Source organism: Podarcis vaucheri (assembly GCF_965113315.1).
Source record: "Podarcis vaucheri genome assembly, chromosome: 18".
Lineage (NCBI taxonomy): Eukaryota > Metazoa > Chordata > Lepidosauria > Squamata > Lacertidae > Podarcis > Podarcis vaucheri.
Window position 1 is genome coordinate 5,546,610 of NC_138756.1, and position 25,985 is coordinate 5,572,594.

At 49.3% G+C, this 25,985-nt stretch overlaps 1 protein-coding gene across 1 annotated transcript; it reads right to left on the reverse strand.

Annotated features, from left to right (window-relative positions):
* Positions 1-403: 403 nt before the first annotated feature.
* LOC309523133 (uncharacterized protein) lies at positions 404-24,309 on the reverse strand. The gene is made up of 2 exons (XM_082206894.1): positions 23,285-24,309; positions 404-1,487 (listed from the first exon to the last, which is right to left on the reverse strand). The coding sequence occupies exons 1-2, from the start codon at positions 23,994-23,996 to the stop codon at positions 508-510; spliced, it is 1,692 nt and encodes a 563-aa protein (XP_082063020.1). The 5' UTR covers positions 23,997-24,309; the 3' UTR covers positions 404-507.
* Positions 24,310-25,985: the final 1,676 nt, after the last annotated feature.

Genomic DNA, 25,985 nt, shown 5'->3' on the forward strand with positions numbered 1-25,985 from the left:
CAGAGTGTTTGTTATGGGGGAGGAAGGGAAAGAAGAATGTTAGCTGCTTTGAGACTCCTTTGGGTAGTGATAAAGCAGGATATCAAATCCAAACTCTTCCTCACTTCCACCACACTGCAGGAGGATTTCCTGCCCCCCAACTTGGAATATAAACAGCCAGGTGCTTTCAGACTGCCCTTACCTCATTGAACTATTTGACATCTCACCTGTTTGCCAAGGTGTCACCCATCCACCTGGGTTCACCTCCTCCAGACCGCCAGAGCTTCCAAGAGACATGCGCTTTTATTTATTATTTTTTTGGAAAAGAAGAAGGGGAAAAAACCCACCCAAACCCTGGGCACACATCTGTACCTAATTCTGAAATGTAAACACAGAATCTCAACAAAAGGAAGGGGACAACGGCTGACGTTTGGGAGAATTTTGTTGTTTCTGATATTTCGTGTTGGGCCTCCCTCCTTCCGTCTCCTCCTCCTCTTCCTTCATCCAGCGGTATCCCGCGTGGCGGGCCTAGATCACAACGCCAACCTTCTGCTTGCAAATGGGGCAGGTCTTCCCACTCCTGGGCTGGATGAGGAGCCAGGTGTTGATACAGGTGCTGTGATAGGCATGGGAGCATGGCAAGATCTTCAACTTCTCTCCCACCTCGTAATCTGCCATGCAGATCACACAGAGGTCGTAGCTGTCGCCTCTCCTGAAAGTCTTCACCCTGATGCCTTGTCTCCGCCGGTACCACTTCAAGCATCCAGCGAAGACCAGGCCGCTGACTGCCAAGCTCAGAAGGATCACGAACCCAAACTCTCGGAGGAATTCCACAATCAGTTGTTGGGTGCAGTAGCCCGGCCAGAACTGCAGGTAGTGGTGAGCTGGGTCCCAAACAGAGATGTCCATGTCATCATCCCAGCAGGGATTGTAATAGCCCTGAGGCACCACTGTCGTGACCTTGGTGCTGTTCCCAGAACGCACCAGCCCCCTCAGCACCTTGGAGGCTGACCCACCAATGAAGAGGGATGGAATCAAGATCTTCTTCTCCTTTGGGCCTTCTACCTCAACAGCCATGCTCACAAGCAAATCAGAGTAGAAGTTGTAGATGACGGCCGCCCGGTAGCCAGCTTGCTGGGCATGGAAGACCTTGAGGCCAAAGGGACATCCATACCGACGGATGAGGGCAATGTAGCCCAGCGGAGAAGTCTTAGGAACCAGAGGGGCTACTAGGGGTTGGCAGGCATTTGGGGGTACCACCTCGACAAGGTAGCCCGTGAGCCCCAGTTGGGGGAGTGGAGGGCCGAAGCAAGCGGGGACAGCTTTGAAATCGAGGCAGGTGGAGTTCTGGGTGTAGACCAGGTAGACGAACGGCTTGGCCAAGGTGACCTCTAGAACCAGGGAAAAGGCCACCAGCGAAGGAGGAGAGAGAAGCGAGAGCTGCATCTTGGAGGTCACCTTCCGTGGACAAGGATGGTGGGGTGGAGAGCTTGGTGGGAAATCCAGGTCTCACCTGCACATCTTGGAGAGCTGGGTTGGGACCACGGAGGCAAGGCCAACAGCAAGGCGCACGCTTCTCACAGGGACGGTTCCTTCTCCAGGACCAGCTTCCAAAAGAGCTTTTCAATCATAGATGTTGGTCACCTCCCATCCACACACTTCCCACCACTTGCACCTCCGACCTTCTCAGCAATAGTTGTTTGGAAACTGCCTGGCCCCTTATGACATCACTCACTGACTACATCCCTGGCTGGTGAGCAGAGGAAAGATGGAGTGAGAGCAAACAATGTCATGGGACTCTCACACAAACGTAAGGAGAGCCTGGCTGGGTCAGGCCAATGGTAGCATCCTGCTCAGCACCCTGTTTTCACAGCGACCAACCAGATATCCCAATGGGGAAGCCTGCAAGCAAGACCCAAGAGCCCCCTCGGCTCCTGTGGTCTCCACCAACTGGTTTTCAGAACTGCCTCCGGATGGAGGCAGAGCATAGCCCTTGTGGCTAGCAGCCTTTAGATAGTCATGAATTTATCTCAGCAACTTTCCCCGGTAGATCTTGCCTCAATAAGGCAGTTGTGATTACTGTAGGTCTCCTCCTTTCCACAGTTCCTTAAGTCTCCTCTTCTTCTGGGTCCTTCCCAAACAATCTGATACTTCTTCATCTTGTTCATCTCTGCTCCACTCTCTTCATGCCTCTCCTGGTGCTGGTGGGACTGGTCACAGCAGGAGGGGGAGAAGCCCTGGATTCGTCAGCCACCTGTCTCATCTCTGCCTCTTGGCCCCCTTCCTTTCCATCCCCATCTTCCGCCCCTGAGCCTGGACTTCTCTCTGTCTCAGCCTCTTCCTGCTCACTAAACCCTGTTGCCTCTTCAGCTGCCAACACCTCTTCCTCCCAGTCTTCTCCCTCTTCTCCCTCTGACCAGGACTCTGTTGTTGTTTTCCAAAAAAAAATCTATTTTCCACATTTATCACAAAAAAGACATAACAAACCACATCACAAAGAAAAACACATTACACCACAATAAACAACACAGAGGAAATTTGTATCTTTAAATATCTAATTCTCATTACATTGATAACTGACTTCCTCAAACCCCATCTATCTGAATTTCATTATATCACCTATATAACAGTTCTCCATCTTCATATTTCTAATAATTTTAAATCCTTTCATTAACTAACCTCTTCTCCTTTATTAATATTCTAATCCTTAATATTTACTACACACATTCTTATTCTACCCCTAAGCCCATTTATTATTTCCAAGAATTTTCTATTTATCTTATGTCACAATATTTAGCTAAATATTTTTTAAAATTTCTTCCAATCCTCTTGTATCTACTCTTCTTTCTGGTTGCGGATTCTTCCAGTCAAGTCGGCCAGCTCCAAAAAGTCCAACATCTTCGTCTGCCATTCTTCTATTCTTGGTATTTCTTGAGATTTCCAATTTTTGGCTAATAAAAGTCTTGCCGCTGTAGTGGCATACAAAAACAAGCTGACATCTTTTTTGGGCAATTCCAGTCCTAATATTCCAAGTAGAAAGGCTTCTGGTTCCTTAATAAATGTATTTTTCAACATTTTTTTCAACTCATTATAAATCTTTTCCCAGAAGTCTTTCAACTTGGGACACGTCCACCACATATGATAAAAGGTACCTTCTTTTTCTTCACATTTCCAACATAGATTATCATTTGTATGATAAATCTTTGCTAATTTGACCGGGTTTAAGTACCATCTATACATTATTTTCATAATATTTTATTTTAATAGTGTACATGCAGTGAACTAAACGAAGGTCATGGCCGCTGGGCCCATCACCTCCTGGCAAATAGAAAGGGAAGAAATGGAGGCAGTGAGACATTTTACTTTCTTGGGCTCCATGATCACTGCAGATGGTGGCAGCAGTCATGAAATTAAAAGACGCCTGCTTCTTGGGAGAAAAGCAGTGACAAACCTAGACAGCATCTTCAAAAGCAGAGACATCACCTTGCCAACAAAGGTCCGTATAGTTAAAGCCATGGTTTTACCAGTAGTGATGTATGGAAGTGAAAGCTGGACCATAAAGAAGGCTGATCGCCAAAGAATCGATGCTTTTGAATTCTGGTGCTGGAGGAGACTCTTGAGAATGCCATGGACTGCAAGAAGATCAAACCTCTCCATTCTGAAGGAAATCAGCCCTGAGTGCTCACTGGAAGGACAGATCCTGAAGCCGAGGCTCCAATACTTTGGCCGCATCATGAGAAGAGAAGACCCCCTGGAAAAGACCCTGATGCTGGGAAAGATGGAGGGCACAAGAAGAAGGGGACGACAGAGGACAAGATGGTGGGACAGTGTTCTTGAAGCTACCAGCATGAGTTTGACCAAACTGCAGGAGGCAGTGGAAGACAGGAGTGCCTGGCGTGCTCTGGTCCAGGGGGTCACGAAGAGACGGACATGACTAAACGACTAAACAACATGCAGTAAACTTAACCCCTTTCTTCCACAGCCTTTCCCAATCTTCCAACATCTGACCAGGACTCTGAGACTTCATCCCTTGGGGCCTCCCCAGCTGGTGTTCCCCCTCCCCAGTTCTCGGCATCCAGCCAATCCATGACACCACCCCAGCTAACAGGGTAATCGCTAGGGTGCTCCCAAGGGCGATGACACCATGTCTTCTGCGCTCCAGCCACCGCCTCAGTTTCGTGCCCGCCTGTCAAGGAATTGGAAGTGCCATTTCTTTGCCTGTGACTGCTGCTCTGGCTGCTTGAGGTTCTCTCCTCTCTTCCCCAGGCCCCTCCAGCCTCCCCTCCCTGCCCAGGCAATCTCCTCGCTCCTTCGGATTCTGATTTATTTAAATGTCAACAAGCCGCAGAGGAGATGCTGTCATGCCTGCGTAAGAGGGGAGCAATTATGGAGGAAAAGGGTCCCGCTTTGCCACTCCAAGGAAGAACCAAAGTTAGAAGGAGGGAGGAATCGGCCCTCCATGAATTTTTAACCCATTGTCTGCCCAAGTTGTTTTGCTGTTCTCTCTCTCTCGTCCCTTCCTCTTCTGGGGAGCAAGGGCAGACTTGCACCACACATTTGACACACATTCAAAGCACTTGACTTGCCCCCAAAGAATCCCTGGCACTGTAGTTTTCACAAAGCTACTGTTTCCCACAACCATGACAAACTATAGTTCCCAGGATCCTATGGGCCATGTGCCTTAAATGCACGTCGCATGTGCTTTAAATGTGCGATGTGGATCTATCCTAAGAAGCAAGGTTAGAAGCAGCAGCAGTCAGAAATGCCAGGAGTTTTGAGCCTTTAGAGGCGACTTGCCTGGTCTGACACATGGGAAACCACACAAGGTGGACCAGAAGCTGAGAGCCAGGGACTATGAGACAAGTCAGGATTTGGGGGGGGGGCGCTATTGATATTGATTCTTCAATAAAATTCACCAGCATCTTAGTGCGTATTATTCTCCTAACCAACATATTTTTGCATGCAGCTTTGACTAATGTATGCATTTATTTTGCAAAGCAATTCCCCTAAAATAATGCATTTCTGTAATTTTTCACTAATGCATTTGTTGTTGTTGTTGTTGTTGTTGTTGTTGTTGTTGTTCAGTGGTAACTCCGGTTGCAAATGGGATCCATTCCAGAGGTCCGGCCGGATCCCGAGGTTTCGGCAACCTGAGGATCGCTGTTCTGCGCATGCGCGGGGCAGTAGACTGCTTCTGCGCATGTGCACGGGGCGGTAGACCACTTCTGCACATGCATGCATGCATGCATGGCAAAACTCAGTCTGATACTTCCGGGTTTGCCACTTTCATAGCGTGAAGTTTACATAACCAGCAGGTTACGTAAGCCAAGGTGCTACTGTATTTTGCTCACATGACTGGGTTAGAGAACTGCATTGCACCATTCAGAGAAGTGCAAATTTCGAAGCATGGCTGTGTTTCAGTTCTCACATCACCTTGGAAAGTGCAAATATGATAGATCAGCCTCGAAACACAAACCTGGGTCAAACCCAGAACGTATGCAGAGGAGGGCGACGTATGCAGATGATCAAAGACCTGGAAAGCATGTCCAGATGAAGAATGGTTGAGTTGGGTATGGTTAAGCCTGGACCATAAAGAAGACTGATCGCTGAAGAATTGATGCTTTTGAATTATGGTGCTGGAGGAGACTCTCGAGAGTCCCATCGACTGCAAGAAGATCAGACCTAACCATTCTGAAGGAAATCAGCCCTGAGTGCTCACTGGAAGGACAGATCCTGAAGCTGAGGCTCCAAGACTTTGGCCACCTCATGAGAAGAGAAGACTCCCTGGAAAAGACCCTGATGTTGGGAAAGATGGAGGGCACAAGGAGAAGGGGATGACAGAGGACGAGATGGTGGGACAGTGTTCTCGAAGCTACCAGCATGAGTTTGACCAAACTGCGGGAGGCAGTGGAAGACAGGAGTGACTGGCGTGCTCTGGTCCAGGGGGTCACGAAGAGTCGGACACGACTGGACGACTGAACAACAAGAAGAAGAAGACTGGAAAGTTACAAGATGGCCACCATCAGTGATGGAGCAAGCTTGTTTTCTGCTGCTCCGGATTCAAACTCCAAGACAGGAGATTCCAACTCAATGTTAGCAAGGACGTTCCGGCAGTCAGAGCAGTTCGACAGTGGAACAGTCTCCCTTGGAAGGTGGTGAACTCTCCTTCGTTGGAAGTTTCTCAACAAGGGTAGGGGGCCACCTGCCAGGGACTCTTTGCTGTGATTCCTACTCTGCAAGGGATTTGGAGCAGATGGTCCTTTTCCAATCCTACTATTCTATGGCTCTACTTGGAGTGAGCTAGGTGCACCCAAAAGCTACCAGCTTGCATCTTTAGAAGGAGGGCAACGCCCGATGGTAGAATGATAATAATAATAATAATAATTTATTATTTATACCCTGCCCATCTGGCTGAGTTTCCCCAGCCACTCTGGGCGGCTCCCAATCAAGTGTTAAAAACAGGACAGCGTTAAATATTAAAAACTTCCCTGAACAGGGCTGCCTTCAGATGTCTTTTAAAGATAGGATAGCTGCTTATTTCCTTCACATCTGAAGGGAGGGCGTTCCACAGGGCGGGCGCCACCACCGAGAAGGCCCTCTTTCTGGTTCCCTGTAGCCTCACTTCTCGCAATGAGGGAACCGCCAGAAGGCCCTTGGCGCTGGATCTCAGTGTCCGGGCTGAATGATGGAGGTGGAGACGCTCCTTCAGGTATACTGGGCCGAGGCCATTTAGGGCTTTAAAGGTCAGCACCAACACTTTGTATTGTGCCCGGAAACGTCCTGGGAACTGCCTGCCACTCCCCTCCTCACCCCTAGAACCAACCTCACCCCCTGGCAGGAGAGGCGACCTCAAATTCTGCTCTTGCTCTGCTACGGCTGGCACATTTTACCCCTTGGGATCCAGTCATTCTTCACCCCCCGCTCCCCACAGCCCTCCCCTGCCATGTCATTAAAAAGTACACGCAAGATAATCTTGTTTCTCCTAAAGCACACAGCAGCTTACATGATTTGATAATAGCTTCTAAACATACCGAATCACCTCCGACCGGAGAAACCGTAAGACCTCTATTATCCCCGCCTCTTTAATTTGTCTCTTTCTTCTGTACCTTAATCTCTTTCCGTGATTACACGGGCTTAAGAGGCAGGTACGTCCTCGCGACGCAACTTCACCCTATTTCCCCATTCGATCAGACCCTCTGATGTTCTGACAAACTCCCTGAGGATGGGAGGGTGGGTGGGAAATTTTGTTCCGCCAGCATTTCAAAGAGGACTGACCCAATTCACTTCGCTCCCTGATATTAGGACACAGATCAGCACGCTATTGTCCCTCGGACTTCACTCATCTCTAGATTTTGCAACAAAGTTCTCGGCTCAAAAGAAATGTGTGTGTTAATGTTACTGAATATTTTTTATGATGTCAATGCAGATATATGGTCGAAATAATTGGTCTTTTTAAAAAATAAATATTTTTATTAATTTTTGACACACAAAATTATAAAACGCACCACACAATTTGTCACAAATACAATCTTATTAGACTTCCCTCAGCACCTCTGATAATCCTCTGTCTTAAATCACTTCTTATGCATTTCCTAACTTAATATTGCCTTTATATCTCTTAACCTATCTTCTCTCCTTCTCCATTTTTACAATATTTCCAATAATACTCCTCACAGAACTTCTTGCAAACCTACAAACGCGTCGTCTGATCTTCACAAATACTTTTCAAATAATCCGTAAATTTACTCCAGTCTTCGGTGAACCTCTGGTCCCGCCGGTTTCGGATCCTTCCTGTTAGTTTGTCGAGTTCTGCATAGTCCATTAATTTCATCCTCCATTCTTCCATTGTTGGTAATTCTTCTTGTTTCCATTTTTGGGCCAATAGTATTCTTGCTGCTGTTACTGCATATAAAAAAAGCTTACCTTCCTTTCTATTTATATCATTTCGAAAGAATTGGTCTTATATGCGATCTTGGCAGTTGGGGAAAGTTGCTGTTGGGTTGGTAGCTATGGTAAGAACAGGTTGATGGACTGGATTGACCACTGGCCTGACCCAGAAGGCTTTTCTCAAGTGCTTATGTTCCCATTGGGGCATCTGGTTGGCCACTGTGAGAACAGGAGCTCAGTTGGTAGAGTGTGAGACTCTTAGAGGTGCTGACCTTCAGAGCCCTAAAAGGCCTTGGCCCTGTATACCATAAGACGCACCTGACCACAAGACACACCTGGTTTTTAGAGGAGGAAAGGGGGAAAGCCCTGTTTTGGGGGGACAGGAAGCGGGTTGGTGTGGGGGATTCCCTGGTCCTGAATGGGGTAACTGTGCCCCTGAAGGACCAGGTGCGTAGCCTGGGAGTCATTTTGGACTCACAGCTGTCCATGGAGGCGCAGGTTAACTCTGTGTCCGGGGCAGCTGTCTACCAGCTCCACCTGGTACACAGGCTGAGACCCTACCTGCCCGCGAACTGTCTCGCCAGAGTGGTGCATGCTCTAGTTATCTCCCGCTTGGACTACTGCAACGCGCTCTACGTGGGGCTACCTTTGAAGGTGACCCAGAAACTGCAATTAATCCAGAATGCGGCAGCTAGACTGGTGACTGGGAGTGGCCGCCGGGACCACATAACACCGGTTCTGAGAGATCTGCATTGACTCCCAGTACGTTTCCGAGCACGATTCAAAGTGTTGGTGCTGACCTTTAAAGCCCTAAACGGCCTCGGTCCAGTATACCTGAAGGAGCGTCTCCACCCCCATCGTTCAGCCCGGACACTAAGATCCAGCGCCGAGGGCCTTCTGGCGGTTCCCTCATTGCGAGAAGTGAGGCTACAGGGAACCAGGCAGAGGGCCTTCTCGGTAGTGGCACCCGTCCTGTGGAACGCCCTCCCATCAGATGTCAAAGAGATAAATAATTACCTGACATTCAGAAGACATCTTAAGGCAGCCCTGTTCAGGGAAGTTTTTAATATGTAATGCTGTACTGTTTTTAACACTGATTGGGAGCCGCCCAGAGTGGCTGGGGAAACTCAGCCAGATGGGCGGGGTATAAATAATAAATTATTATTATTATTATTATTATTTTGGGGGGAATCAGCCCACAGTTGTGCAGCTTCTTTTGCAAAGGGGAAAAGCCCCGCTTTTTGAGGATCAGCTCAAAGTTTGTTGAGCTTACTTTGCAACGGGGGAAAAATCCTGTTTTTATGGAGTTCAATTCACAGTTCTGCAGCTTCTTTAGGAAAGGAAAGGGAGCCCTTTCTACAGTGTCCAGCCAGATAATTTAATCAGCCAGTCACATGTCACTGGGGAAACAAACAGCCTCCATCTGCAGAACATTCAACAATGGAGGCCTGGGCAAAGGACCGGAAAGGGAGCCAGCGAGCGGCCACACATTCTCTCCATAAGACGCACAGACATGTCCCCTTACTTTTTAGGAGGGAAAAAGTGTGTCTTATGGAGCGAAAAATACGGTATCTGAAGGAGTGTCTCCACCCCCATCATCCAGCCCAGATACTGAGGTCCACCTCTGAGAGCCTTCTGGTGGTTCCCTCCCTGCGAAAAGTGAGGTTACAGGGAACCAGCCTTCTCAGTCGTGGCGCTCTCCCTGTGGAATGCCCTCCCGTAAAATGTCAAGGAGGTAAAGAACTATACAACCTTTGGAAGACACCTGAAGGCAAGTTACAGGGAACCAGGCAGAGGGCCTTCTCGGTGGTAGCACCCGCCCTGTGGAACGCCCTCCCACCAGATGTCAAAGAGAAGAAGAACTACCAGACTTTAAGAAGACATCTGAAGGCAGCCCTGTTTAGGGAAGCTTTTAATGTTTAACAGACTTTTAATTTTAATACTTTGTTGGAAGCCGCCCAGAGTGGCTGGGGAAACCCAACCAGATGGGTGGGGTATAAATAATAAATTATTATTATTATTATTAGGCACTCTCCTGACCTCTGAAGCTGCGATGGGCTCGTGCCCCACAGCCGCTGAACGGTCCAACTCTGCTGTCTCCATCTCTCACCCGAGAGGGACCCAGTTCTGTACCTGCGAGATAGTAGAACCACACCCCTCTGATCTTTCCCAACTACGGTACATGGTTGTAACATGCACTGTACAGCCCAACATTGGCTCTGGATAAACTACCAGTCAGCACTGGTAGCAGACACAAATGCCAGCCTCACACTCAGCGTGGTCAAAGGAGAGAAGTCATGGTGCCACTGTATTCTGCTCTGGTCAGACCTCACCTAGAGTACTGTGTCCAGTTCTGGGCACCACAATTCAAGAAGGACACTGACAAACTGGAACGTGTCCAGAGGAGGGCAACCAAAATGGTCAAAGGCCTGGAAACGATGCCTTTATGAGGAACGGCTAAGGGAGCTGGGCATGTTTAGCCTGGAGAAGAGGAGGTTAAGGGGTGATATGATAGCCATGTTCAAATCTATAAAAGGATGTCACATAGCAGAGGGAGAAAGGTTGTTTTCTGCTGCTCCAGAGAAGCGGACGCGGAGCAATGGATCCAAACTACAAGAAAGAAGATTCCACCTAAACATTAGGAAGAACTTCCTGACAGTAAGAGCTGTTTGACAGTGGAATTTGCTGCCAAGGAGTGTGGTGGAGTCTCCTCCTTTGGAGGTCTTTAAGCAGAGGCTTGACAACCATATGTCAGGAGTGCTCTGATGGTGTTTCCTGCTTGGCAGGGGGTTGGACTCGATGGCCCTCGTGGTCTCTTCCAACTCTATGATTCTATGATTCTATGATTCTGAGAGGGGCAGTGGCTTGGAGAGAGGGTGTGGCCTGGGACAGGTGGAACTGTTTGTGAGAGGGGCGTGGTTTAGGAGAAGGGGTGTGGCCTAGAGAGGAGAGGGTGTGGCTTAGAGGGGGCATCGCCTAGGAAGATGAGTGTTGCCTACACAGATGGGGGTACAGTCATACCTCATGTTACGTTTGCTTCATGTTACGTTTTCTCAGCTTGTGTCCTGCGGTGACCCAGAAGTACCGAAAAGGGCTACTTCTGGGTTTCGCTGCTCGTGCATGCGCAGCAGCGCTAAATCAAGCTTCGCGCATGCGCACAAGCGCCAAATCACACCGCGCACCTGCGCAGATATGGAGCTTCAGGTTGCAGGCTTTTCATGTTGTGAACGGGCCTCCAGAATGGATCCCGTTCGCAACCAGAGGTACCACTGTATTGCCTAGGGAGAGGGGGTGTGGCCTGGGAGAGGTGGAATTGCTTGTGAATGGGGGCAAGGCCTATGGCAGGCTTCCTCAAACTTGGCCCTCCAGATGTTTTTGGCCTACAACTCCCATGCTCCCTAGCTAGCAGGACCAGTGGTCAGGGATGATGGGAACTGTAGTCTCAAAACACCTGGAGGGCTGAGTTTGAGGAAGCTTGGTCTACAGAGAGGGGGCATGGCCTACAGCAGTGATGGCCAAACTCGGCCCTCTAGCTGCTTTGGGACTACAATTCCCATCATCCCTGACCACTTGTCCTGTTAGCTAGGGATGATGGGAGTTGTAGTCCCAAAACAGCTGGAGGGCCAAGTTTGGCCATCACTGGCCTCGGGCAAGTTCAGAGGCCTGGAGGGGAGTGTTCTGCTCTGGTGCCTGCCATTCTCCCGCCCCAATCACTTACAGGATGACTTTCCTAACCAGGTCAGCTCCTCCCACCCCCGCCTTTCCCATTTCCAAACTGGATTCAGCGAGTGCAAAACAGCCGTTTCTTTTGCCTCTGCTTTCCAAGAAGCTTCTTCAATTTATCTTGCTGCATTACCGAAACCAGTGCTGATTGTTCTACGGTCCCGGGAAATAAGAGCCTGCACTTTTGCAGATTACCCCAGGGAATCGGCACTCGTGGCGCTGCACATTTTGAGAGACCAGATATGTAATTGGCTGGGGAGGGGATTTGCCAGAGCAATCTCAGGGTGGGAGGGTGGGGGCAGGTGGCTTTGGATTAGGGGGGGGGTTTAGAGACGCGAGCTGGAGACCTTCAGAGACAAAGGGAAGCAAGCTCAGGATCCTTTGGGGCAAGCCACGGCTGTTTAAATGGACACGATCCTGCTTTACGTCCCTTTTTGTTTCAGCAGAAATCGGTGGACCTAAATTAGGCCCCGTCTGCAAAATGAATTTAAAGCAGTATCATACTGTTGTAAACAAAAAATTCACCTTTTCCCTTACGGGGTATCCAAGAGCCCATATAGAGTCCTTACATAGGTTCCCTATTGGTAGGAGAGAATAACAGAGGCCAAGCAGAGAATATTGAGAAGCAAAGCAGCTAGTAAGCTTGATCTTTATTGATCTGTTGCAACAGGGTGCTCCCCTCACCCGCAGGAGAGAGGAGGGACCCAGAAAAATGGTGTGCAAGGCCTTATTGAATTTTGAATTTTTGAATTTGCCACCCTGTAGATCAAGACCATCTCCCAGAAACATCATACATACATCACAGAAGGGGTGTAACCTAAGACCACCCCTCAGATACATCACACCTACATCACAGAAAAGGCGGTCTAAAACAGAAATTTGAATATTGTTTTTCTCCTGTTGTTGTTTATCTCCTGTCTGGTAGGTTACTTGATTGGATTGCCTGTGTAGCCTGGCCAGTATTTTGTAATGATAAATACTTAGTTCCTGGGCCAGGTCACAGGCTCACACCCTATTCATATTTTAAATGTGTGAGGATTTGTGAGGAAAGACACAATGGGGAGGTTTCCCACTTTGACCTTGCAGAGAAAACATTTGGCCAGATTAGGAATCAAAATGGTTCCAGTTTGGTCTTCCTGTGCTGATCTATGTATGTGCTTGGTTGGTACACTTATGAACATTACCATATATCTAAGACCATAAAATTCCTATCACAATACCACTTTAAACAGCCACAACACACACACACACACCCTGGATCCTGGAAACTCTAGTTTGCTAAGGGTGCAGAGAGATGTTAGGAGAGCCCTCGCTCTCTGGCCGAGCTACAACTCCCAGAGTGCGGTTTAACAATCAATCCCTCTTCCCAGGGAATTATAGCTCTGCGTGTGGTTCAGGGAAAGGAGTACGACATATATATTGTGCAATATACGACATGTATATTGTCTCCCAGCTTATTTAACTTCTATGCAGAATTCATCATGTGAAAGGCTGGGCTGGATGAATCCCTAGCTGGACTTAAGACTGCCAGAAGAAATATCAACAACCTCAGATATGCAGATGACACAACCTTGATGGCAGAAAGTGAGGAGGAATTAAAGAAGCTTTTAATGAGGGTGAAAGAGGAGAGCGCAAAATATGGTCTGAAGCTCAACATCAAAAAAACGAAGATCATGGCCACTGGTCCCATCACCTCCTGGCAAATAGAAGGGGAAGAAATGGAGGCAGTGATAGATTTTACTTTCTTGGGCTCCATGATCACTGCAGATGGTGACAGCAGCCACAAAATTAAACGACGCCTGCTTCTTTGGAGAAAAGTGATGACAAACCTAGACAGCATCTTAAAAAGTAGAGACATCACCTTGCCAACAACGGTCTGTATAGTAAAAGCTATGGTTTTCCCAGTAGTGATGTATGGAAGTGAGAGCTGGACCATCAAGAAGGCTGATCGCCAAAGAATGGATGCTTTTGAATTATGGTGCTGGAGGAGACTCTTGAGAGTCCCATGGACTGCAAGAAGATCAAACCTCTCCATTCTGAAGGAAATCAGCCCTGAGTGCTCACTGGAAGAACAGATCCTGAAGCTGAGGCTCCAAGACTTTGGCCACCTCATGAGAAGAGAAGACTCCCTGGAAAAGACCCTGATGTTGGGAAAGATGGAGGGCACAAGGAGAAGGGGACGACAGAGGACGAGATGGTTGGATAGTGTTCTCGAAGCTACCAGCATGAGTTTGACCAAACTGCAGGAGACAGTGGAAGACAGGAGTGGCTGGCGTCCTCTGGTCAATGGGGTCACGAAGAGGTGGACATGACTAAACGACTAAACAACAACAACAACAAAATGTGGTTCAGGGTGTCTCCCAACACCGTCTCAGCATCCTTAATGAACTGCCATGTCCCAGGAACCTTGCTGAAAATGGCAGGGCGCCAGTTTTAAATGTACAGCACAGATGGGACCCGAGTTGATCAAGGCACAAGGAACGCCGCGCAGAGGCGTTTCTGCACAAATGGCTCCCCAGGCAACTGAGTAGATGTCCAGGCTCAACCGAGCGTCTCTCTGCTGCTTTAGAAAGCTCAGCATCCACGTCCAAATGAACAGCTAAAAAAATAAATGAAAATAACTAAGCTAGAGGCACCATGACAGCTGCGGTCTTTGGGAAGGAGCTCGTTCTGCCCATTGCAACAGTGACTACCAATATTTTTTCTCGCTCCTGCTACAAACACAGGGAGAGGTGGTGCATGGAATAACACAAGCTTGGATTCTGGCTCCAAATGACCCTGTTCGTGGGATACTCCTGATCAGGTTTTTGGCTCTCCTTTGCAACAAGGCTGGGCCCATCTGCCTGCTCCCTGCAGCTGCTGTTTTCTGCTTTTCCATGGTACACACATTCTCTCTCTCTTGCTCCCATTTAAAGACCCAGCAAAGGTTTGCTGGCCATGATGGCAGAGGTCCATTTGGCGGCAGCTGTCCGCAGCGCTGCAGCCGTATGAAGTGCGGAGCAGAGGGAAGGAAGAAGAAAGAGAGAGAGAGAGAGAGAGAGAGAGAGAGAGAAGGTCAGTTAATTATTTCAACAACTTGACGAGCTGTCGGCTGCCTTTCCGCTGCCGCTTGTGGATTTTTTGCTTGCTGGGTTCCAACAAGCCAAAGAAAACAACACGGGATGCCTGGGATGGTGGTTATACTGCAGCATTTGCCTGCACAGGGAAGTGAAATGAAAGCATGGCTGGAACATCGCTGTGCCAGAAGAGGGTCATAGGTCTTAGCTGTCTGCTGAAGCCACACTAGAAAACTCAACTCCAAAAATCAAGAATGGGCAATTGTTGTTTAGTCGTGTCCGACTCTTCATAATAAATCAGGCTCCGGCGGCGCGGCAGCAGCAGGAGGCCCCATTAGCTAAAGTGGTGCTTCAGGTTAAGAACAGTTTCAGGTTAAGAACGGACCTCCAGAAGAATTAAGTACTTAACCCGAGGTACCACTGTAAAGACAGACTGAGACATGTCCAGGAGGTGGTTATCTCCTCCACCCAGCAAAGCCATTCCAGCTCCTCAAAGCACCACCATTCTCACGGAGGCCCTGAGAGGTCTGGAGAAAGAATAAGAAGAGTTTGAAATTGATATCCCACTTTATCACTACTCTAAGGTAGGGCTACCCGTCGTCCCCGTTTCCCAGGGACAGTCCCCGGATTTGCGAATAAGTCCCCGGACAAATTCCATCCTCGGAATGTCCCCGGATTTCATCTAATGTCCCCAGGAAACACAGCAGCCCGGAGCAGTTGGCTCTGGCTGGCTTCAGGAGCTGCTCCAAAGCCCCCATATGACGGTGGTGCAGGGGCTCGAAGATGCAGCTTCCAGGGAGGGCAACCAAAATGGTCAAAGGCCTGGAAACGATGCCTTATGCCTTATAAGGGAGCTGGGCATGTTTAGCCTGAAGAAGAGGAGGTTAAGGGGTGATATGATAGCCATGTTCAAATATATAAAAGGATGTCACATAGAGGAGGGAGAAAGGTTGTTTTCTGCTGCTCCAGAGAAGCGGACACGGAGCAATGGCTCCAAACTACAAGAAAGAAGATTCCACCTAAACATTAGGAAGAACTTCCTGACAGTAAGAGCTGTTTGACAGTGGAATTTGCTGCCCAGGAGTGTGGTGGAGTCTCCTCCTTTGGAGGTCTTTAAGCAGAGGCTTGACAACCATATGTCAGGAGTGCTCTGTTGGTGTTTCCTGCTTGGCAGGGGGTTGGACTCGATGGCCCTTGTGGTCTCTTCCAACTCTATAATTCTAGGATTCTATGGTTGCCTCCACCTTCCCTGACCCCAGAAACTAAGCTGTGAAGGGAGGCTTCACGCTGCCTATCAGAGCTTGCATGCAAGCAGGAGGGAGCAGGGATCTCTCAGTCAGTTAGGCCTTCCTTCCCAGCTGAGGGATCCCGACCCCCTCCTGCTTGCACGCAAGTAGGAATGGGATTGGGGCTGCTCCAATGGGAAGGGAGGCATTGCGCTGCCCAAGCCTCGCCACCACCTCCGCTCTCAGCCCTCCTTCTCCAGAGTGTCTGGAGGCGGTTGGAGGATGGATGGTGGCAAACAGATTGAGATTGAATCCTGACAAGACAGAAGTACTGTTTCTGGGGGACAGGAGGCGGGCGGGTGTGGAGGATTCCCTGGTCCTGAATGGGGTAACTGGGCCCCTGAAGGACCAGGTGCGCAGCCTGGGAGTCATTTTGGACTCACAGCTGTCCATGGAGGCACAGGTTAAATCCATGTCCAGGGCAGCTGTTTACCAGCTCCATCTGGTACGTAGGCTGAGACCCTATCTACCCGTGGACTGTTTCGCCAGAGTGGTGCATGCTCTAGTTATCTCCCACTTGGACTACTGCAATGCGCTCTATGTGGGGCTACCTTTGAAGGTGACCCGGAAACTACAACTAATCCAGAATGCAGCAGCCAGACTGGTGACTGGGAGCGGCCGCCGAGACCACATAACGCCGGTCTTGAAAGACCTGCATTGGCTCCCAGTACGTTTCCGAGCACAATTCAAAGTGTTGGTGCTGACCTTTAAAGCCCTAAACGGCCTCGGTCCAGTATACCTGAAGGAGCGTCTCCACCTCCATCGTTCTGCCTGCACACTGAGGTCCAGCGCCGAGGGCCTTCTGGCGGTTCCCTCACTGCGAGAAGTGAGGTTACAGGGAACCAGGCAGAGGGCCTTCTCAGTGGTGGCGCCCGCCCTGTGGAACGCCCTCCCACCAGATGTCAAAGAGAACGACAACCACCAGACTTTTAGAAGACATCTGAAGGCACCTCTGTTTAGGGAAGCTTTTAATGTTTGATGTATCACAGTATTTTAATATTCTTTTGGAAGCCGCCCAGAGTGGCTGGGGAAACCCAGCCAGATGGGCGGGGTATAAATAATAAATTATTATTATTATTATTATTATTATTATTATTATTATTCTCCACCTTCCATGCCTGACCCAGCGCGCACCACTGACCCACCACCACCGAAGAACCAACAACTCAGGGGCTGCCCAGACTTATGGAGAAAGGACATAGAAGCCTCGGAGGAAGGGGAAACATGGCGGTTGAGGTCAAGGCGGTGGCCGCCCCTCTGCCACCACCATCGCTGCTGCATCAACGTCCCGAACATGTAGTATTGATTGATTGATGTGTCCCCGGATTCATTGAAATAAATCTGGTAACCTTACCCTAAGGAGTCTCAAAGCAGCTAACATTCTCCTTTCCCTTCCTTCCCCACAACAAACACTCTGTGAGGTGAGTGAGGCTGAGAGACTTCAGAGAAGTGTGACTGGCCCAAGGTCACCCAGCAGCTGCATGTGGATGAGCGGGGAAGCGAACCCGGTTCACCAGATTACGAGTCTACCGCTCTTAACCACTACACCACACTGGCTCTCGAAGGGTGAGAGAGAATGGTCAGGATGCCAAGTGGTTCTCAAAGTGGGTGGTGGGGTTACCAGGTTTGGGTGACAAGAGCCCAAGGGGGCAGCAGGCGACGCTGAAGGTGTAAATGTCTTTCAGGCTCCGAGAAGCTGGTATCGCTGGACCAAGTTCATTGATTCCGTTGAATTAATTAAACTAAATTGTTTTAATTGGACGAGGAGCAAATGTGCAATTAATAGTTACTCTTTTGGAATTCCATTGTGTCGTTATCTTCCCTAGTGGGCCATGCAAAACCCTTACTCTGAATAATTTTTTTTATGGGGTAGGGGGAACTATGGAACCAAGGGAGCTAGTGCCCCCCAAAAGTTTGTAGGCTGAAACCTCCTTGTCTGGGGAACCTACAGGACTACCACGGAAGGGGCTAGCTGGCTCCTTTTGCAACCTGCCTTTGAATTTTCTCCTTCAAGGTCACGTCTCAGGTTCCTTTGCCTCCCCATCTTTTAAACTCGGCTTCTCATCACCATTTTTAATGATAGGAATATTGCACCGGCGTGACTTATAAGTGCTATTCTAAGGGATGGCGAGTCGATATATTTGTTTTCTTGTTTGATATACGGCGGCGAGAGGAAGCCATGGATGAAGTTTATTAAACCTGCCTAATTTTCTATCAGTTCTGAGGACTATCGATCCTGTCCATAGAAGTTATCAGGCTCGGGCGCAAGCATAGGTTAAAAACAAAATCATTTAAACGCGGAGGTGGGGGGTGGGGAGGGGGGGAGAGAAAGTGATTCTGTAGGGAAGCAACAGAAGGGGAATATAAAGGACCTTATTTGAATGCACAGGAAACTATCTTGGATCAATGGGCCAAAAGATGGATATTTTGGGGGTGGGGGTGGGAGGGCAAGGAGGAAGAAGAGACGTTAGAAAGCAAGAGACAACAAACAGATGAGGCTTTGGAGCCAGTGCGATGGGGGGGTGGTACAGACTGTGCATTGAGAATCCTGCCCCCCCCCGCCATCTCTTGTTCATTTGTGGGATCAATAGGAAGTGGGGGGGGGGTGAAACCACTTCTAGATTAAGACACCCCCCCCAACCCAGCACAATTGCCCTCTCTCTCCCAGCATTCAGTGTGAGATGAGCTGGTCTCCAGGGTGAGATTAGCTGGTCGCCATAGGCGAGTAGGGATTTATATGTTTTTGTCATCTCTTGTGATTGGCTGGCTGGGATTTTTCCCCTCATCTATTCCCACACTGCAGCGCTGCGTGGGTGCGGTTAGGGGCAGGGGTCTTCGAAAATAGGTTGATTGGTCTCTTGGCAGAGGGGGGTGAGTATCCTGCTCACTTTTCAGGCGAACAGTGATTCTTCGGCTTACTATCAGAAAGTCCTTCCTGGTGTTCTGTTGGAAACTCTTTCCTTTGCCTTTGAATCCATGGCTTCAAACAGTAAGAGCTATTTTGTGGTGGAACCAACTCCCTCCAGAGGTGAAAAGGGCCATGCAACCCAACAAGGCAGCTGTTTAGAACGAAATTTCCATATCCTCATGCTCCTTTTATGCTTTTGACATAATTTTTTTCCTGCATCTCTGTAGCATAATCTTATGTTGTAGGTCCCCTTGACTCCTATCTTAATTTGTGAAAAATAAAGTATTTCCTCCGGAGGTGGTGGACGCTGCCTTCCTTGGAGGCTTGTAAGCAGAGGTTGGGCGGCCACCTGTCAGGGCTGCTTTCGCAGGGATTCCTGTATTGCAGGGGGTTGGACTAGATGACCCGTGGGGTCCCTCCAAAATCCCACTCATTCTCAAACCTTTATTGGCCTATATACAAAATTCCAGTAGGGTTCTGTGCAATAAATTCACTCAGAAGAAGAAGAAGAATTTGGATTTGATATCCTGCTTTATCACTACCCTAAGGAGTCACAAAGGGATGTGGAAGGCACTGTGGTCTAAGGTTGGTGGGTCAAATCCCCGCGACGGGGTGAGCTCCCATTGTTTGGTCCCAGCTCCTGCCAACCTAGCAGTTCGAAAGCATGTCAAAGTGCAAGTAGATAAATAGGTACCGCTCCGGCGGGAAGGTAAATGGCGTTTACGTGTGCTGCTCTGGTTCGCCAGAAGAGGCTTAGTCCTGCTGGCCACATGACCCAGACGCTGTACACCGGCTCCCTCGGCTAATAAAGCGAGATGAGCGCCGCAACCCCAGAGTCGGCCACGACTGGACCTAATGGTCAGGGGTCCCTTTACCTTTAAGGAGTCACAAAGCAGCTAACAATCTCCTTTCCCTTCCTCTCCCACAACAAACACTCTGTGAGATGAGTGAGGCTGAGAGACTTCAGAGAAGTGTGACTGGCCCAAGGTCACCCAGCAGCTGCAGGTGGAGGAGCGGGGAAGCGAACCTGGTTCACCAGATTACGAGTCCATCGCTCTTAACCACCGCACCACGCTGGCTCTCAGGGAAAACTCTGCACCTGACAGTTAAGTTAATATTGCGTAGCATTCACAATTCCTCATTCTGTGATGGCCTGGGATTCGGACTCGGATGCTAAACCCGAGGGATTCCAGCCTGCACAGGATTCCCCGCCTCCAGAACCAGCTGAGCCGGGGCTGGGGCTTGAGCCTGAAGGGTCCTCACCTGTGCTGGATCCTCAGGTGCAGGCATCAGGTGAGTCTACTCTGGCTTCGGAGGTGATGGAGGACCCATTGCCTGCAGGTGCTCCACTCTCAGCCCCATCAGGGGAAGCTGAGGTGGCCTCTGGGTCCGGTAACCCTCCAGCCTCTCCTGAGCTGCAGAGGCTCAGGGCAGAGAGGCGGAGGGAACTAAGTTCCCGCAGGAGGAGGGCTCGCCTCCAGGCCAGGAGAGGCAAGTCACCAGAGGATCAGGGCCGCCCTATGCCTCGGGGCAGATAAAAGCCGACCAGCCCAGTCCCAAGTTGCAAGAGCAACATTGTTGGTTGCTAGTTCCTGCCTGAACCATGTCCTGCTCTCCTGCCTGAGCTCCTGACCTGCCCTGGCTCCCTGCTTGCAAGCCTGTTCCTGACTTCACCCGACTCCAAGCCCTGCACCCAGCTTCAGCTACTATGGACTGCCTCCACGTTGCACCTTCAACTACAGACAGGACTTGGACCTTGCCTCTCGGGTAACCCATGGGACCAGCACACATTGTGTGTTGTGGAAACCTGGCTGCTAAAGCCCGTCCTGTGAAAAGATAAAGATGGCAGGGGGTTGGACTAGATGAGCCTCTGACTCCCTTCCAACTCTAAAAAATACAGTGGTACCTCGGGTTAAGTACTTAATTCGTTCCGGAGGTCCGTTCTTAACCTGAAACTGTTCTTAACCTGAAGCACCACTTTAGCCTATGGGCATAGCTGTCAATTTACAGATTTGAAAATAAGGGACCAGCAGCCTTGAAAATAAGGGATCAGCAGCCAAAATAAGGGGTTTTCTGGGCACAGGTATGTTCAACTTCTGAGCCCCTCCGAGCCAAAGGCAGAAAGCCCAGCCAGCGGCCAAACGAAGCCTCAAGCGGTGGTTCCCACAGCGCAGCAACCCGGCAAAGGGGATGCAGCAAGGAAAACCACCGTCACCTCTCCGCTGGGAAGCGCTGAGCAAAGGCGAGTCCCCAGGCAACGCGGCCGATTTGATCGGCACAAGGCATGCAAGCTCCACCCCCAGTCATTCTTAGACTCCTTATTGGGTGAGCAACGCAGCCAAGCAACACAGTTGGAGCCTCCCTCCTCCCTGGCCGGCAGGGAGGGAGGGAGGGAGAGGAGCTGCTTCCTTTGAAACCCGGGAAATTTAAGGGACATCATCAATAAGGGACAGCAGCGGGACATGGCACTGGGATAAGGGAGTTTCCCACCAAATAAGGGACGGTTGACAGCTATGCCTATGGGGCCTCCTGCTGCTGCCGCGCCGCCGGAGCACAATTTCTGTTCTCATCCTGAAGCAAAGTTCTTAACCTGAAGCACTATTTCTCGGTTAGCGGAGTCTGTAATCTGAAGCGTATGTAACCCGAGGTACCACTGTATCTGTCATTCTACTTCATTGGTGCATTCCTCCCCCGCCCGCCCCCCCCACGATGCCCACAAACAGGACATGAGTACAGCAGCATTCTGCTGCTGCCATCTGGTATTCAATGATGTGTGTTCAGAGAAAGGTTGCCTCTGATCCTGGAGGCAGCCAATAGCTGTCACAACTAGCATCCACCGATAGCCTTATCGTCCTCCGTGAATTTATCTAATCCTGCTTTGAAGCCATCCAAGTGGGCTCTCCTAATTCTGTATGTGCTGGGTGAAGAAGAATTGTATTTTATCTGTCCCGAAACCTTTCAGCATTCAGCTGCATTGGGTGTTAAGGGCTCCTGACGTTAAGAGGGAGGAAAACTTCTTCCTATTCAATTTCTCCAACCACCACTTACTCACTTAGAAAAAATAAAATCTAAAGCTAAAAAGCCCCCAATGATCATATCATGGGACCACAGACTTGGGTCTCCCATCTCTTTTTTGGACCACAACTCCCATCATCCCTAGGTCAGGGATGATGGGATTTGTAGTCCAAAAACAGCTGGAGACCCAAGATCTATTCCTACCCCCTGCATTGCAGGAATATTTTGCCCAACATGGGGTTCGAACCCCCAAGGCCCTGAGATTAAGAGTCTCATACTCTACCAACAGAGTTATCCCTTACCTTTCCCTGTAGGGTTATTGTTGTAATGCACAGTTATTGACTCACGTGTGCATGCATGAAAGGGTTAACCTGAGCCGTAAGCCCAAGTTGCCATGGTAGGTATGGCTTAGCAGGCTCTCAGCAGGCTCTGCCCCACCTCTCTCTCTCCCCCCTTCTCTTTTTGTGCTTCCTGGAACAAGCAAGGAGCCATGAGGCAATGGCTCCCAGCTTCAAGAAAAACCAAGTGAACTGGTACTCTCCCAAAGGGAGTTTTTGCAGCCTGCATCTTTGCCAACCCAAAGATTGCCTGATCCTTTTCGTAAGGAAACAAATTACTTTTCTTTGTAAGTTGTTTGGAACCTTTCTTTTTCTTTTCTTTTTTTTAAGGCCAACCAACAGAGACTTGTTCGCTGTTATTTCTGAAACTCTGTGAGTAAAGCGTTCACTTATTTGCAAAGTGAAGTGTCTGTGATTTAATCTAGCATAGGTATTTTCATGGGGAGCATTTGTTTAAAGGTGGGTGAGGACTGATGTAAGTCTATCCAGGTTTAAATGTGCTGGGAGCAATTGCCAATGTGCTTAACTCTGTAACTGGAGAGTGGGAATCTCTCTTCCAAACCTCTCTATCAGTGGTTACTCCAACTCATGGATCATTTTGGCTACCCTTTTCCCAACTCTACCATATCCTTTTTGAGGCAAGGCAACTAGAATGACAGAAGAACATAAGTTAATTCTTAGAATTCTCTGTGATCAACACACACACACACACACAGAGAGAGAGAGAGAGAGAGAGAGAGAGAGAGAGAGAGAGAGAGAGATGCCTCAAAGTATAAGAATGGGAAGATTGTAGGATGATGGAACAGTTTGAGGGGAGGCTGATGAGAGATTTCCAAAATGACTATGTTTTGTGGGACTGATGAGAGATGTGGTCCAAAATGACTATGTTTTGTGAGGCTAGTGGGAGGTGATCTGGACGGCACCAGGTTGACAAAGAGCCATTCAGAGAATGGGGAGAAGTGAGGGAGAAGAAGCCTCAGAAGATCTCATTTGTGGACAATGTATTAATTTTGCAAGTTCGCCGAATAAAGTGCCTTGAGGAACATCTGTCTAGCTGCATACTGGCTTCCGAACCCCAAAGTCATTAAAAGCAGCAGAGGACATACAAGGCCACCACCCAGATGACCAGGGTGAGGCCAAACAGGAGGTAATGGATGCCGTTGAACAAGTGGCAGCGCGTCGGCAGGCAAGGGAATGTCTGCTTCAGGAGGCCTTGCCTAAACCTTTGAGGATGTGATTGGCAGTTGGGCTCAGCATCCCAGCAGGACAGCCAATGGCATTCAGGGACGAGGATGATGTAAGCGGTTTGGTCATAATGGAAGATCCTTCTGAGCTGGGTGGAAGCCGACTCGCTGATGAACAAGGAAGGGATGCTGACCGACTCCTTCACGGCCTCGTTCTCACCCAACATGGTCACCAGAGCCTGCGAGTCAACGTTGTGCACGATGGCGGCATGGTACCCAGCTTGCTGGGCGTGAAGGACCTTAGTGGTGAAGGGGCAGTCGTACCTCTGGATGAGGGCGATGAAGGCAGTGGAGGAGCTGTTGGCCGGCGGCGGGGTGTCGATGGGTTGGCAGGCGTTGGCTGGCTTGGCTTCCACAAGGTGACCCAGAAGACCTTCGCGGTGGAGAGAAGGTCCAAAATGGGAAGGCAGGGCATCAAAATCTTGGCTGATGCCATTGTGGTTGTACACTGCGCGGATTAAGGCATCACTGGAAGGGATGCAGAGGAGCAGGACAGAGATCCCTGCGACCAGATGAACAGGAGGCGAAAGAGATATTAGGTGCATTCTTGCATAGATCATAGGTGGGTCTGTCTAAAGGTCTTTTCTGGGCAGTGGGAGCATCAATGTGGTAGTTCCTACTGGATCATCCATGAAACCGCGGCCAGGCAAGTGGAACAGGCCAAGCTCTTGGTGTTGAAGCACAGATGGCTGGTCTTCCCCCAGAGCACCAGGGCTGCCTGATGAGTAAAGCCTTCCCAGGACATTTGCCCAGAGGTCTTTGTGACCTCATGACCTCAGCCACCTACCTCAATCCACCTAGGAAATGTATTAGATATGTCCTCTAAGGCAGCCAGGGATCTGCGCAATCCAGGGGCCCCACAAGCGCACATGGCCTTCAGCCCGATTTCAAAAGCCGTTCTGCACATGGTCAGTTCAGACTTCTGGCAAGGGCGGCCCCACTCTTCCTGTGGTGTTAAGAGGGAGTGTTAATTGTTTCATTGCGAACTGAATGCCTGTATGTGTATTGCTAAAGGGAAACTGGAAAATTCCACTGAAGCTCTAACAGGTTGATGATTAACAGTTGATGTTCTCAGCTAGCTCTCCCGTGGTGTTTTGCTTTAGATCATGTGATTCAGGTATTCAGTAGCAAATCTCCATCTCGAAGGGAGTTGCCTGTTAGTTTTTCTCTGGAAGCGGCAGAGAACAAAGAATGTGATAAGGATCCATAGTCTTAGGTTGGATGCAGGCGATTGCAGGCTATGGGGGAGAGAGAGAGGGAGAGAGAGAGAGAGAGAGAGAGAGAGAGAGAGAGAGAGCAAGCACTGATTTCAGCTCTGACTGTAATAATAATAATAATAATAGGCTTATTGTAATGTTTTAATGTTGTATTTTAATCAACTTGTTTTTATTATTGGTTGTTAGCCGCCCTGAGCCCAGTCTTGGCTGGGGAGGGCGGGGTATAAATAAAATTTATTATTATTATTATTATTATTATTATTATTATTATTATTACCCTGCCCATTTAAGAAGATGGACCTATGCTTGAATATGCATATGCTTTTATGCCAGTGGTTTTCAACCACTGTGCCGTGGCACCCTGGGGTGCCTTGAATGGTGGTCAGGAGTGTCGCGGGCAACACTGGACTCTGGCCCTCTTCCCTTCCCTCTGTCCCGTGATGCCCTCTTGCATCTCTGACTCCCAAGGGCTTGCGTGAGTGCTTGTTGCAGCAGCCCTGGCTACAAGCCCCGCAGGCGAATGGTGCCTCTGGGGCTGGCCAGGGGGTGCTGGGTGCCAGGGGCTGAGGCAAGCAAGCGGGCGAGAGAGTCCAGCCAGCCTGTCTACAAGCCCTTGCTGTTGGGAATGGAAGCCCAATGGGCGAGACAAGGGTGTATCATTAGCTGCCGTGTTGTTACTAAGAAGTTCTGTTTGTGACACTCTCAAGACATAGGACTATGCAGAAGGCAAGTTTGTTTGTTACACTTTTAAGACATAGGGCGATGCAGAAGGAAGATGGCTTTGCCAACAGGAACTGGCACTGAAGTGGCATTGCCAACAGGAACTGTACATTGTAATTGTTGGACTTGACAATCTTTGGACTTTACAACAATAAAAACATATAGAAGGTTAATAGTAATAGGATATGTTATTGCCACCAGGAACTGTGCTTTGCAATTTTTTGATATGACGATTACAGTTTTATTATATATAATGTTATGTGACTTTACGGGGACGCAGGTGGTGCTGTGGTCTAAACCACAGAGCCTAGGACTTGCTGATCAGAAGGTTGGCGGTTCGAATCCCTGCGACGGGGTGAGCTCACATTGCTCAGTCCCTGCTCCTGCCAACCTAGCAGTTCAAAAGCACGTCAAAATGCAATTAGATAAATAGGTACCGCTCCGGTGGGAAGGTAAACGGCATTTCCGTGCGCTGTTCTGGTTTGCCAGAAGCGGCTCAGTCATGCTGGCCACATGACCCAGAAGCTGTACGCCGGCTCCCTCGGCCAGTAAAGACAGATGAGCGTCACAACCCCAGAGTCGGCCACGACTGGACCTAACGGTCAGGGGTCC

Bases quoted from the DNA above. Each gene is read 5' to 3' on its own strand.
- LOC309523133 (XM_082206894.1), bottom strand. From the start codon at position 23,996: ATGATCTATGCAAGAATGCACCTAATATCTCTTTCGCCTCCTGTTCAT. The intron at 1,488-23,284 runs GCTTTTAATGAC...TGTGCAGGTGAG, and splicing joins GGCCTTGTATGTCCTCTGCT to ACCTGGATTTCCCACCAAGC.